The 13,455-nt window shown below is 37.1% G+C and overlaps 2 protein-coding genes across 2 annotated transcripts; one reads left to right on the forward strand and one right to left on the reverse strand.

Moving 5' to 3' along the window:
* Positions 1–528: 528 nt before the first annotated feature.
* Positions 529–6,884, reverse strand: LOC115950954 (protease 2). Its single transcript, XM_031068242.1, has 11 exons — positions 6,475–6,884; positions 5,382–5,560; positions 4,967–5,189; positions 4,709–4,850; positions 4,420–4,620; positions 4,040–4,171; positions 3,785–3,913; positions 2,649–3,067; positions 2,296–2,512; positions 1,508–1,698; positions 529–1,065 (listed from the first exon to the last, which is right to left on the reverse strand). The coding sequence occupies exons 1-11, from the start codon at positions 6,807–6,809 to the stop codon at positions 888–890; spliced, it is 2,346 nt and encodes a 781-aa protein (XP_030924102.1). The 5' UTR covers positions 6,810–6,884; the 3' UTR covers positions 529–887.
* Positions 6,885–9,247: 2,363 nt separating this feature from the next.
* Positions 9,248–13,211, forward strand: LOC115994411. Its single transcript, XM_031118550.1, has one exon. The coding sequence runs from the start codon at positions 9,876–9,878 to the stop codon at positions 12,705–12,707; it is 2,832 nt and encodes a 943-aa protein (XP_030974410.1). The 5' UTR covers positions 9,248–9,875; the 3' UTR covers positions 12,708–13,211.
* The last annotated feature ends 244 nt before the right edge of the window (positions 13,212–13,455 follow it).

Consider the following 13,455-nt stretch of genomic DNA (forward strand, 5'->3'; position numbering starts at 1 on the left):
TTCTGAGTTCTAGGGAAGCTTGAGAGGGTCCTTTCTCGTGAAGTTGGTGGGGTATGATAATCCAAAACCTGTTTTTTCCTATAAAAGAAATGGAAACAAGCAACCTAGTTGAACAAGCTTCAGTTTCAATATATTTTTCATCAGGGAAATCTTTTATACCATCTAAAAGATTGCATTAATGTAGGAGAAAAAAAAGGGGTGTTTGACAAAATCGTTCTCAGAGAGCATTTGTGGGGAAGTTATCTTCTAAAGTAGATTATAGTTATATACATGCTAGTTGGTGACAGTGATCCGTTGACAAACTCGAGATGAAATAAGATACAGTTGGCTACTAAACCAATGGATTTCAATTGTCAGCATTAATATCAGAAAACAAATACAATAATGGAAACATAAAAAATGGGATCAAGAAGTTTCTGTAATTTATAATGTCATTATCATAACATTAAAAGATAAGGACACCTTCAACTTCAAGATAAATTCTTTTGTATTATGTATAACCCAATAAGACACACGGAAACATACAGATAACAAACTTGTGATCTCAATTAAAAATTGTATAATCAAAAGTCTACATCATGCACCTATATTGAAAGCCCTTCCTGTCTTGATACAGTTTGTTCCTTTCTCTAAAATGAACCACCAAGTTAGGCCAGATCATCCACACCCCAAAATGGTGGGCTTCTAGACCATATGACATATAGAAACCAAGTGTGAATTGAATGTTGAATAAAGAATCCATACTCTTAGGTCCTGATTGGATCCCGGTTGCAACTCATGGACTTTCGATTTTAAAATTTTGATCCATGAAAAGATGCCTCTCCCCTATTGCTATCATTTGTCCGGGTGACATCAACAGATTTGGTGGAAGCAAATCCAAAGCAAATCTAAGATTCCATCGCCTTTATAAGAAATGCAGCCTCTAATGCCGATTCCTTGCACTGCAGATACCTGTTTTCCTCCACTATGTCTGTTGTTAAATTAAGCAATATTGGACGTCTTGAATCATAAATTGTACGTTCACGAACTCGTGCAACCCATTTTGCAGCTTCCCACACCCCAAATCTGAAACATGTAAAAAAAAAAAAAAGAAGTCAAAAGGCTCATTCTATCTGTTCTGTAGATCAGCTCAGCATGAAAAAAAATCTGGGACTTAAACAAGCACATTTGACTGATGAAAAATACATGCTAGTAGATCTCTTTCCTTTTTTTGTTTTTTGTTTTTTTTACCCTGGTGGAACAAGTATACGAATATCTGTCTATTCACACCCAGGAAAGAGTTATAATAGGAGCCAAAGAAGCCATAATATAGAGACTACTACTAAATATCCGGACTAAATACCCTGGTTGATATAGCTTACTTCACTGTTAACCATCATACTTCCCTCATCCATCAGCTGGCATATGGATATGGTTATCTACTAACTTTGGTTCTGAGCTTACTACACTTTCACAGGTTAATAAATATTGCAGAGGAAAACCTAAAACAAGATTTAAAAAATGTTACCGTGTATTGAAAGATGAGGTAACTAATACAGCTGGATAAAGAACATCCTTCTGAATATTATCGTAAGGAGAATACTTCTGTATAGCATGAAACTCATCAACATCCCCTGGGTACCCAAACTCTTCATAGTCAGCAGCCATAAGTGGTAAAATGGGGTAGAGAAGAGTGTTGCTTGGATCCAGAAATGGAACCTGAAACAGATACAGAAGTTGATAGTGACTTACAAAGAGGAATATAACAGATGAGTCAGCTCTACCATAAGTTTTATATACTCAATATAAAGAGGGTTAGGTTTGAGTTAAGTATAATGTAACTTTTTTTTTTTCAATGTTACACCACTTCATAATGTGTTTTTGACAATTCTACCATTGGATTACATAATCTCGTTATTCCTTACATGCTTACAAAATATCAAGATGATTAGAGATTATAGCTTTTTAAAAAAAAAAGGGTTTAATTTCAAGTTTTTTGTATTTAAAATATATACAAAACATTAGTTTAGGGATTATATAGTAAAATAACATCCAAAAATCACAAGTTTTTGGCATGCGTGTTGAGAACAAAAAGATTGTGTAATCCAACAACGGGATTTTCAATATATTAATCCAACGAAGATGTCTGTTGGACTTGGACTTTGGTTTTCGTGTAGTGAAAACATAACAAGTATTTATCACATAAGACTGTTCTATGCGAGAACAATGAACTCCATTTAATCCAAGCATGCAGACTAAAAGCTATGAAATAAGAACAAATGAGATTCAAAAGCAGGCAGACAGATCCATGCATACCTTCAAAATTGCAGCACGAAATAAATCTGGACAACAATTGATGGCTGAAGCGACCAAAAGTCCTCCAGCACTATGACCCCAACCAGCAAGCTTGTTTTCCTGCACAATCCCTTTCTCAATAAGGAATTTGGCACAGCAAAGATAATCCTTTATGGAATTATGCTTCTTAGCACGCCTGCCATCATGATGCCACTTTTTACCCCCACCACCACCACCCCTGGAATGAATCATCCAGACCATCATAGTTAAGCAATAGGCAGTGAAACAGCACTTTGTGAAAAGTATAAGTTTTTCCATGCAGCTCAGTTCACAGAATAGCCATAGAGAACTTTAGTTATTAATATGAAACAAACCTAACATCAGCATAAGCAACAACCCAACCACGATCAAGAAGGCTTTTCAACTCACTACGCCATCGTTTGTCAAGTAATTCACCGTAAGCTCCATGCCCATGAAGTAGCCCAGGGTTTTGATTCTCTTTCTTGTGTTTGCGTGAATAAACAATAGTCAAAGGAACCACAACCCCATCGCAAGAAGAGACATCATAGTGTTCACAAGCATAGAACTCAGAGAGGTCATTCCATGAGGTATCATCTTCAGCATTGATTTCATTCATGGAATTGGAATTTATGATATTTGAGCTTTTTTCAGCAATGCTTGCAGAAGAAGCTGTTCCATACAATATTCGTGTTCTTTCATGAAGAAGATTTTGCTGTTGAATGATATTCCACTTGCCACTTGAGAGGTCATAATCAACCACAGCATCAGGCATCTGTGAAAAATTCAAGAGCATGGGTTTAATTGGATTGGGGATGCACACAATCTCATAAAAACGTGAAAAATATTTTTAAAAAATGACACCTCGTCGTCGTTATCTTTTGATAGTAGGAACACTAAGCTAAAATGTGTACCAAATGATATGAATTCAGTAATTCAAATTGCAGAAGCATACATGCTATGCCTAAAGAACCTAACCTCACGGCCTCAGCTACTAAAAACTAAAAATTGAAATCAACCAGGGGAATTTTAAGCACCAGAAAATTAAATATAAAAATAAAGCACGTGAAACTGCAGCCAAAAAAGTTCAAAATCTCCACTCAATCATTTATAAAAACATTGATCTCCAACGCCTACCTTGAAAGCCAAAGGCCTAAGATAGAGTCTGGAGAGTAAAATCACTTTGTCTGGTATAAGAGATGTAATACATTAAGAAACAAATCTGTGACTCTGATATGCAAAACAGATGCACACAAAGACACATACATAAATACCCAAACACATCAGTCTCCTAATGACAACTGATGACAAGTAAATTGAACCTGAAAACACCATTTTCCTATTCACATCTTCTAAGTTCTAACTATGTTTACATTAGGGTTAAATAGAGAATTCTGGGCCATTGCCACCAAATACATTTGATATCACAATAATTCATAAAGTGGCATCCTCAATCAATCATCTGAAGAAAAGGACATATTTACTCACATACCACAGGTGATGAAATTGTAAAGCGCATGGTTGATGAATAGAAGTCATAATTTGGCCCAGGTGAAATTTGAGAAACATGACTTGGAAGAGGGAGGAAATATGGGTTAAGCTCTTTTGGATGAACTGCTCCCTGCCACAACAGTGAAAAATATTAGAATAAGAATTGTCAAGAGCATGAGATAAATATGGTCATGGTGAAAAGGTTGTTGTCAACACATGATGTGCACAAATGCCAGATTTATTTTCATGTGCCTACCTTCCCAACAGGCAATGGGAGAGTAACTGAACAAATTCTGAATTTTCTACCTTCCCTAGTAATAAGTACCAAGTGTTTATCACTGAAATCAACATCCTCAACAATCAAATCTTCGTCATCAATAAATACACTCTGCAGTAAAAAAAAAAACAGTGATTACTAAAAGAATAAGTTCGATCTTATCATTTATGAAAACCAGCTAAACAATATAGTACATTACTGAAAGAGTACTAACTGAGAGTAACAATCAAGACAGACAAAGAAAAATCATATGGACGTAAGGACATAACAATTGAATGCTAATGATCATACTTTAAAAAATCATCACAAGGAACAAGGGAGGCTTATAGAGCATTTAAAGGCATAGTTGACCCACTAACCTCCCATATTCTTGGACTGGAAGAAGCATCAACAGGACTACGAAGAAGATAATGATAATCAACTGATTGGCCCTCTTTGGTTGCATCTGTAAATAAATAAAGGTATCCTTGATGATGCTCAACTATACAGTGGGCTAGACCTTGACACTCCCAAACTAATGTCATGCCAGACAATGGATCAGCTGCATTTATCAGAAATACCTAAAACATGGTCACTATCATTATATCATCTCAATAAATTAATTTTAAAAGATCCTTAGTGTATAACAATGTGTTTTCCATAGATCACCTTTGAAGATGTAGTCGAGAATGTATTCACAGTCACAAATCGGAAATCCTTAGTATGTCTAATGTTAACATAAACATTTTCATCTGATTCTTCCAGAAGCAACACATCTTCATCAGTTGATCCGATCATGCTACAGTATATCCTGATGACAAGAGAAAAAAAAAATGCCAACTCCATTTTTTATAATTCCAACAGACAACAAACAAATTATAACAAAATGACATAAAAGAGAATTTCTATAATCCAACAGTCACACACCGGTATGGCCTCTTATTATTATCTGTAACAACATAGATCAATGCTTGCCCATCCTTGGCCCATGCCAAATTTGAAACACGTTCCGCCTGAGGTTTACTACATAACGAACCAGAATTCAAATTCCTTACAGACAACCTGAAGTAGTCATTATCCTTATCATACATAGTATACGCAAGAAACCGGTGATCTGGAGATACTTCTGATAACTCTTCATAAGCATAACCTGTAAATAATTGAGACTAAAATAAAATTAAAACTGTGTAATAAGTTCTTCATTTGGTTGGAACTTGGAAACTATTATAGGAAATGGAATTTAAAAATGCCATTCTATGCTAAAAAAGCATGTGCTAGTGAACTGAAAACTAGGCAAAGTGTCTTATAATGTTTTAGTTCCTTAACAAAAATGATTTTGCACCTCCAAATCTCTCGGCTTCCTGATTGTAATCAAGCAGCTTCTGCTCAATTCTCTTCCCGGACGTAAAATCAAATCCAGCTGAAGGATATTTATGAGAAATGAACTCCTCATTCAAGTTTGCTAATCTCCTACATAGTACTGCATACTGTTTTCCTTCTTCCACTCGTCGATAGTACAACCTGTGGCAACCAAAATCCACTTCAAAATAGTAAAAATAACAAAAAACAACACTAACATACTGTTGGCGTTATTTTCATTTTGGTCCTTTAAGTTTCAAGATTTTCATTTTGACACTTCATATATATATATTTTTGGAGAGAGTTTCAAATTATGACGTTTGTTCTTTATGATAACTCTTTATCATCAAACTAAGACACCAATCAGTTTTTAGTGTAGACGGAGATTGAATCTTAGATCTCTTATTTAACCATCAGAGACTTTACCAGTTGAGTTAACTGAAACCCACCACTTCATATTTGATTCTACAATTATATTGACTTTACAATCCATTTCTATTAGTAACCTCGTCCATTAAGTGAAGTCATCCACATAAGTTCATTTATGTTGCTATGTTCATTAAGGGTCCATTTGAGAACAACTTGTTTAGCTAAAATTGAAAACTTTTTATTGAAAGTACAGTAAATAAAGTTAACTGAATAATAAAATAAGTTGTCCAATATAAGCTATCCCAAGTATAAGTCAATACCTAAGACACATATAAGTCAATTTTGTTAGGGTCCATTTGTGATCGGCTTTTTTTGATAAAAATACTGTAGATAAAGATATAAATGAGTTGAAATAGTAATAGTAATAAAAAGTGCAAATAGCATAATAATTTGGCAAAAATAATTGAGCAAAAATAATCTTTGCCAAATGATACTAATAATATGACGGTTAAGTGCCACATAATTCCGTCTATTAAGACACATCATCCTTATAACACGAGGTGTCACCAGAATACTAACGGAAATGAAGACATATCAGCCAAGCAGAATTAAACATGAACGGTAAAAATGAAAATTTTGAAACGTAAATGGTAAAAATGAAAACTAACCCCAAAAGAAAGTAAAGAAACAGAAAAGACATGACATACCAAGGGCCCCAGCGGAGGGGAGGGGTGGAGAGGTCGAAGGCGAAGCGAGAGGCCATTTCGGATTGGAGTTTGGCTTGGAGGCGCTCTGTATCGGACATGACGGCCTCCGTGTACTTCTCTTCTTGCTCCATGTACACGTCCATGTGCCGCATCGCTACTTTGTCGCTCAGGTTCGACATCCAGCTGTACGGGTCTTCCCATGTCGAGTCGTGGAACGTGAAGCTCTGTGGTTTCCGTGGTGGCTTCGGGGGCGTCGGAGGGGCTGGTGGGGCTTGCGGCTTTTGGGGCTTGTAGTGAGCCCACCGGCGGAGGAGGCGGTGGCCGTGGTGCCGCATAGAGTTGGGTTGGGTGGAGTGAGTGGAGCTGAGGAGAGGGGTTTGGGAAAATGGCTTAAGGGTTTAACAGTCCATGAGAATCGACCAAAATATGGCCCATATAATTGCGAACTAGGGCCTGGCCCAGGCCCACCTCGTTTTTAATTTTTTTGTTTGTGTTGTTCTCTTGTAGGTAGACTGTCATAACATTTTATTTATTTTTTTTTTTTGGTGAGAGTAAAAACTAAAAACTGTCATACTCAATTGGTTAACACATTTTCCTAAATAGGAGGAAGGGACTAAGACTGAGATTGAGACTCACATGAGTATCTTGCTGGCTAGTTGTTGCATACACCTACTATGTAATACGCTTTAATTTTTTTTCATTTATATAGAGACATTTAAGTGGGTTTCAGTTAATTTAATTGATAAAGTTTCTGATGGTTAAATAAGAGATTCAGGGTTCAATTTCTGTCTACATTACCAATTGATGTCTTTGTTTGATAATAAAGAACTATGATTAAGAGCAAACACCATAAGTTGAAATTCTAAAAAATAAAAAATACAAAGACATTCAAGATTTAAATCTTTATATTTAATTATTAAATTATAAAAAACAGAATAGTGCTCATTAAATATTGATAATATGACAAAATTCAATCTTTTTATTACAAAATAAATAAATAGGATTTTAGAAACTTTAGTCTAACCGACCGTTACAAACATAACAAACTTGAGCTTGTTTAATGAGAAAATAAACTAAAATTTAATATGTATAATATTATTTAGTAATGAGTTCGAACTCGATTTGTGTTTGAATTAAAATTAAATGAACAAGCTTGACTTATAATACTAGGTTGGCTTCATTTATCACCCTAAATTTTCACTTGGCCAAAAGAGTAAAAGGCTATTTTTGTTGAAAGTGAGAGATCTACTAAAATTGTTATCCTACAATCAAGCCTTAAATGGGCATAGGGTCAAACTTGTTTCTTATCAACCCTATGTTGTTCATGAATAAATTTTATTTATTTGGGCGCGAAAGGCTTATCAAACCAGCCTGGAAACAAGGTTTTTAGCTCTAGTTTGTGGTCACCTTTTTTTTTTTTTTTTTTTTGAGAAGGTAGTTTGTGGTCACTTGTGATTGTGGGGTTTTTTTTCCCCGCACACTCGGCTCATTGTCCTCTTTGGGGAGCCAACTCGGCCACACATGTGTGACGAGTGGTACACCATTCCTTGCTCCAAGGGCTTATAAGGCATGCGTGGAGCGCTTTTCTAACCGATGTGGGACTAAGGGTGTTAAGCCTCAAAGAGATGAAAATCCCAAAGACCACACTCGGGGACGAGGACAAATCCTTGCGGACTTGGCTCCCCAAAGAGGACAATGAGCCGAGTGTGCGGGGAAAAAAACCCCCACAGTGATCTATAAATGTATGTTGAGGGAGGGATGTGGGACTTAGGACAAAGTATACTACTACGTATAATTTTTATATTTATTATAGAAAGTTGAGGAAATTTTTATCCTTTGGTTTTGTATAATTTCATTTTAAAAAATACTCCCAGTATCTTTTACTTTTTACATTCAAATCCATTCCTTTTTTAGCGGAAAACTAGTCCCTCAAAGAAGTGCATGATTTCCCATAAATCCTCCTCCTTCCAAAAGCTCTGCAATTTATCACTTATTTTAATGAGTCAAATAAAGTTGTTTAGCGAATCAAGCAACCATTTCAAAAGGAATTACGAAAAAAAGATCTGCTAATCCAACAAGAAGAAATTGCAATAATACAATAAAGGAAACATATTTAAATCAAACTTGTAGGATTAAAAAGAGAAAGCAATGAAAGATTCATGGAGGGGCTTTGGTTGGACCATCAACTAATATTATGCGGGTGTCTAGTTGGACAGAAAACAGCTTTTACACAAAAGCCAGCCAGCTGATTATTTGACTTTGAGCAGCTCCACTGGTCCCACCACATCACACCATAACAAGCAATTTCTAAATTTATTTGAAAAAAAACAAAAACAAAAACAAAGACAAAAGAAAAATTAAATAAAAATTAAGGGGCGTTTAGATAGTGTTTATTTTGTTAAAATTGAAAAATTATTGTTAAAAGTATTATACATAAAAATAAAAGTTAGTTGAAATAGTATAGTAAAACTTATAAATAGTGTCAAAAAGTACAGTAAAGCCTATAAATAGTAGTAAAAAATAAACTAAATGGTGAAATGATTTTAATTTTTTATTTCAATTCTCATGCACACTAAGTTTTAAATAATATATTTTTAATTTTTAAATAACATTACACATATTTTTACGTACTTATTTACCTATATATATTTTTTTAAATGAAAAGAAAAGAAAAGGAGAAAAAATTACTAAAACAAAGTAACCAAACGTACTAGAATCAATTACATACAAATTGGGTTTTTGTAGAAGTCAAATGTCCTTTCTCCCCATTTTTAAGCGAGCTTAATGTATAGGATTGGAGAGAAGGAGAGACTGAGAGAGAGTCAAAGTAAAGTAATATCCAGAGGCAGAGGCAGAGTGGGGTTGTCAGTAGCACTGGTATCTCTTGGATTTACTTCTAACTAATAAGAAAGTAATAAATGTGCATTTGATGTGGAAAGTTCGCTACTTTGTTTGCTTTTTAATTGCTCCTATATGTTTCAAGGGTTAGGTCTTTGAGCTCCTTCATTTCAGCTGCTTCGTTGGGAGTATTTTACACACACACAGAGGAAGGTTTCGTTTTCTGAGGAAACCCTTTTCCTTTTTAACATTGTTTTATTCAGTGGCTGTCTTGTGGGGTTGTGAGCTTCTAGTGAAATTTTTGGGATCTGGGTTCCAGGATTTGAGCCCTTTTAGTCTATCGATCTTTCTTGGGTTTTCTTCCAATTTGTTGTCTTTGTTGTCTATATGTGCGAATGTGACCCTTCTCTCATTGCATTTCTGTTGTGGGTTTTCACTTCTCAGCCCAAAATTGTCCACTGAGGTCCTAATTTGTGTTTGGACTCTCAAAATTTTCAAATTTACTTTTTGTCCAAAATTGGATCTTTGAGTTGTTTGGGGTTTCTTTGATCTGAATTGCTTTCATGCATCTGTCTGTATGGAAACCCATTACACACTGCGCCGCTCTTATTTTAGACAAGAAGAGCGGAAGAAGAAAAGATGGGTCTGAACATTCAGGTGTTGAAACCAAGAAGAAATCATCGATTCTCAGGAAATTGCAAGAGAACAAGCTTAGGGAAGCTCTTGAAGAAGCTTCTGAAGATGGGTCTCTCTTCAAATCCAAAGACATGGAGTCTGAGACCAACCAAGAGGAGAGCTTGGGGAGGTCTCGTTCGCTTGCCAGGCTCCACGCCCAGCGTGAATTCCTCAGAGCCACTGCACTCGCTGCAGAGCGTACTTTTGAGTCTGAAGAATCTATTCCTGACCTCAGTGAGTCTTTCTCAAAGTTCCTCACTATGTATCCCAAGTACCTGTCCTCGGAGAAGATCGATCAGCTAAGGTCAGAGGAGTACTCTCACTTGTCCCCAAAGGTATGCCTTGATTACTGTGGGTTTGGCTTGTTTTCTTATCTTCAATCTCTGCATTATTGGGAGTCTTCTACGTTTAGTTTATCTGAAATTACTGCAAATTTGAGCAATCATGCATTATATGGTGGTGCGGAGAGAGGGACTGTTGAGCATGATATAAAGGCTAGGATTATGGATTATTTGAACATTCCTGAGCATGAGTATGGCCTTGTTTTTACTGTGAGTAGAGGGTCTGCTTATAAATTGTTGGCTGAGTCATACCCTTTTCATACGAACAAAAAATTGTTGACAATGTTTGATTATGAGAGTCAGTCTGTGAATTGGATGGGTCAGAGTGCTAGAGAGAAAGGGGCTAAAGTGCATAGTGCATGGTTCAAATGGCCAACCTTGAAATTGTGCTCCACTGATTTGAGGAAGCAAATTTCTAGTAAGAAGAGGAGAAAGAAGGATTCTGCGGTGGGTCTTTTTGTGTTTCCAGTTCAGTCTAGAGTTACTGGGGCAAAGTATTCGTATCAATGGATGGCACTAGCACAACAGAATAATTGGCATGTCTTACTAGATGCTGGGTCATTGGGTCCCAAAGATATGGATTCACTTGGATTGTCCCTATTCCGACCGGATTTTATTATCACATCATTTTACAGGGTTTTTGGGTTTGACCCGACTGGTTTTGGATGCCTTCTGATCAAGAAATCAGTAATGGCAAGCCTTCAAAGTCAATCTGGGTGTACTGGGGTTGGAATGGTGAAGATTACCCCTGAATTTCCTCTGTATCTGAGTGATTCTATGGATGCTTTGGAAAGACTGGCTGGAATAGAAGATGATGAAGTTGTAGAGAATGGTGAGAAGACGTCTGAAACTCGCCAGGGAACACAGCTGCCTGCCTTTTCTGGTGCATATACATCTGCCCAGGTGAGGGATGTGTTTGAGGCTGAGATGGATCATGATAACAGCTCTGACAGAGATGGGACAAGCACAATATTTGAAGAAACCGAGAGTATTTCAGTTGGGGAGGTGATGAAGAGCCCAGTTTTCAGTGAAGATGAGTCATCAGACAACTCATACTGGATTGATTTGGGTCAGAGTCCCCTGAAGTCTGACAATGCAAGCCAACTAAACAAACAGAAAGTGGCCTCTCCCTTACCGCCTTTTTGGTTTAGAGGCTGGAAGAACCACAAGAGACAATCGCCAAAGCTTTCTTCCAAGATATATGGCAGCCCATTATATGATGACAAGGAGGTCAACCTTGGGCCTCATGATGATGGCCATATGCTATCATTTGATGCTGCTGTCATGTCAGTTTCCCAGGAACTAGACCATGTCAAGGAGATCCCTGAAGAAGAACAATTTGCAGAGACATACTCCACTTCACAAAATGGTGGAGAATGTTTTGATCGTGTTCATGTTCACGAGATCCAAGAAGAGCCTGCAACTAGCAAACCTGTTCCTACTGGGTCTATGTCCAAGTCTGTGGTGAATGGATCCCATGTCAACAGATCAACTTCTGCCTGTCTGCATCACAGCCAAGAGAATGGATCAGCCTCTGAAATTTGCCGGGAGGTGAAAGAGAGTGCCATAAGAAGGGAAACTGAAGGTGAATATAGATTGTTGGGGAGAAGGGAAGGGAATAGATATGCTGGTGATAGATTTTTGGGCTTGGAAGAGAGTGAACCGTCAAGCCGGGAAAGGAGGGTATCCTTCAGCATGGAAGACGATCATAAAGAGCGATTGGAGCCTAGAGAAATATCTATAAATAGTCTGGATGATGAAGAGCAAAGCAGTGATGGCGAGTATGCTGATGGCCAAGACTGGGACAGGAGGGAAACTGAGATAATATGCCGGCATCTTGATCACATTAATATGTTGGGTCTCAATAAAACCACTCTTAGGCTGCGGTTTTTGATCAATTGGCTTGTGACCTCATTACTGCAACTAAGATTTCCTAGTACAGAAGGGGATGATGCCACAAATCTCGTTCACATCTATGGCCCAAAAATTAAATATGAAAGAGGTGCAGCTGTGGCTTTTAATGTGAGAGACAGAAACCGGGGGCTAATCAGTCCAGAAGTTGTTCAGAAGCTGGCTGAAAGAGATGGTATCTCCCTTGGCATTGGCTTCCTTAGTCACATAAGGATTTTAGATAGCCCAAGACAACATCGTGGTGCTTTGAATTTTGAAGATACGACCCTGTCCAGGCCAATGGAAAATGGCCGACATGATGGTGGAAAAAGTGGGTTCATACGAGTTGAGGTTGTTACTGCTTCTCTCAGCTTTCTTACAAACTTTGAGGATGTTTACAAGCTGTGGGCTTTTGTGGCAAAGTTTCTTAATCCAGCATTCATTCGAGAGGGTGGGCTTCCAACAGTAGAAGAAGGTTCTGAGACATAGGTCATACTTGACAATCACTCTCTTCAAGTATGGATTTAGTTGCATGCTTTTGGTATTGAAAGTTCTTCAGAGGAATCTCCCTCAGTCACTGAAAGATTGTGAAGCCTAAGAAAGGTTGGAGAACCTCAGCAAGGATAGGAAGGAAGGTATTTATTTCTGAGTGGCCAGATACCTGAGCCTTTTGCTCTTTCTTAGCACACAATGCATGTGGGTGAATTTGTTTATTCATGTTTGTTATTGCTCGGAGTTATCTTCTTTCAAGTTCAGGTTCTTGTAGAGTTGGCTCTAGAAATTTACATCTTCTCAGGAAGTCTTGGTGAGCTCAGCTGAAATTTCTGGACACAGTTTCACCATCGTATAACTTTTTGCTTGTGCTCTATACAAAATTAGATTTCTTGCTTCTGTAAAGAATTAGCTTATTCTGCCTACTGCAGTTTATAATACTATCAATGTCATGCTTATTTTAGACTTCAAGAACTCCTACATGTAATCAGAGTGAAAGTTGCTACCATCCTCCATTTTGTAGTCCTTAACTACCAACCAGCCACAGAGCAAGGACCTTCATTCCTCACAGAACCTCTTTTTTTTTTTTTTTCCAAATTGACTTTGTTGAAAATTTCTGTCTGGATCAGTTGCTTGTCTTAATTGATTTCAGGTCAAAGGCATTATTAGTAAAGTAAATGTCGTTTTCTTGACTTGGAGTATGAAATTTTATGTTACTGATGAAGTTCAATTCGACTTGGATTAA

The sequence above is a fragment of the Quercus lobata genome, chromosome 6, assembly GCF_001633185.2.
Source record: "Quercus lobata isolate SW786 chromosome 6, ValleyOak3.0 Primary Assembly, whole genome shotgun sequence".
Classification (NCBI taxonomy): domain Eukaryota; kingdom Viridiplantae; phylum Streptophyta; class Magnoliopsida; order Fagales; family Fagaceae; genus Quercus; species Quercus lobata.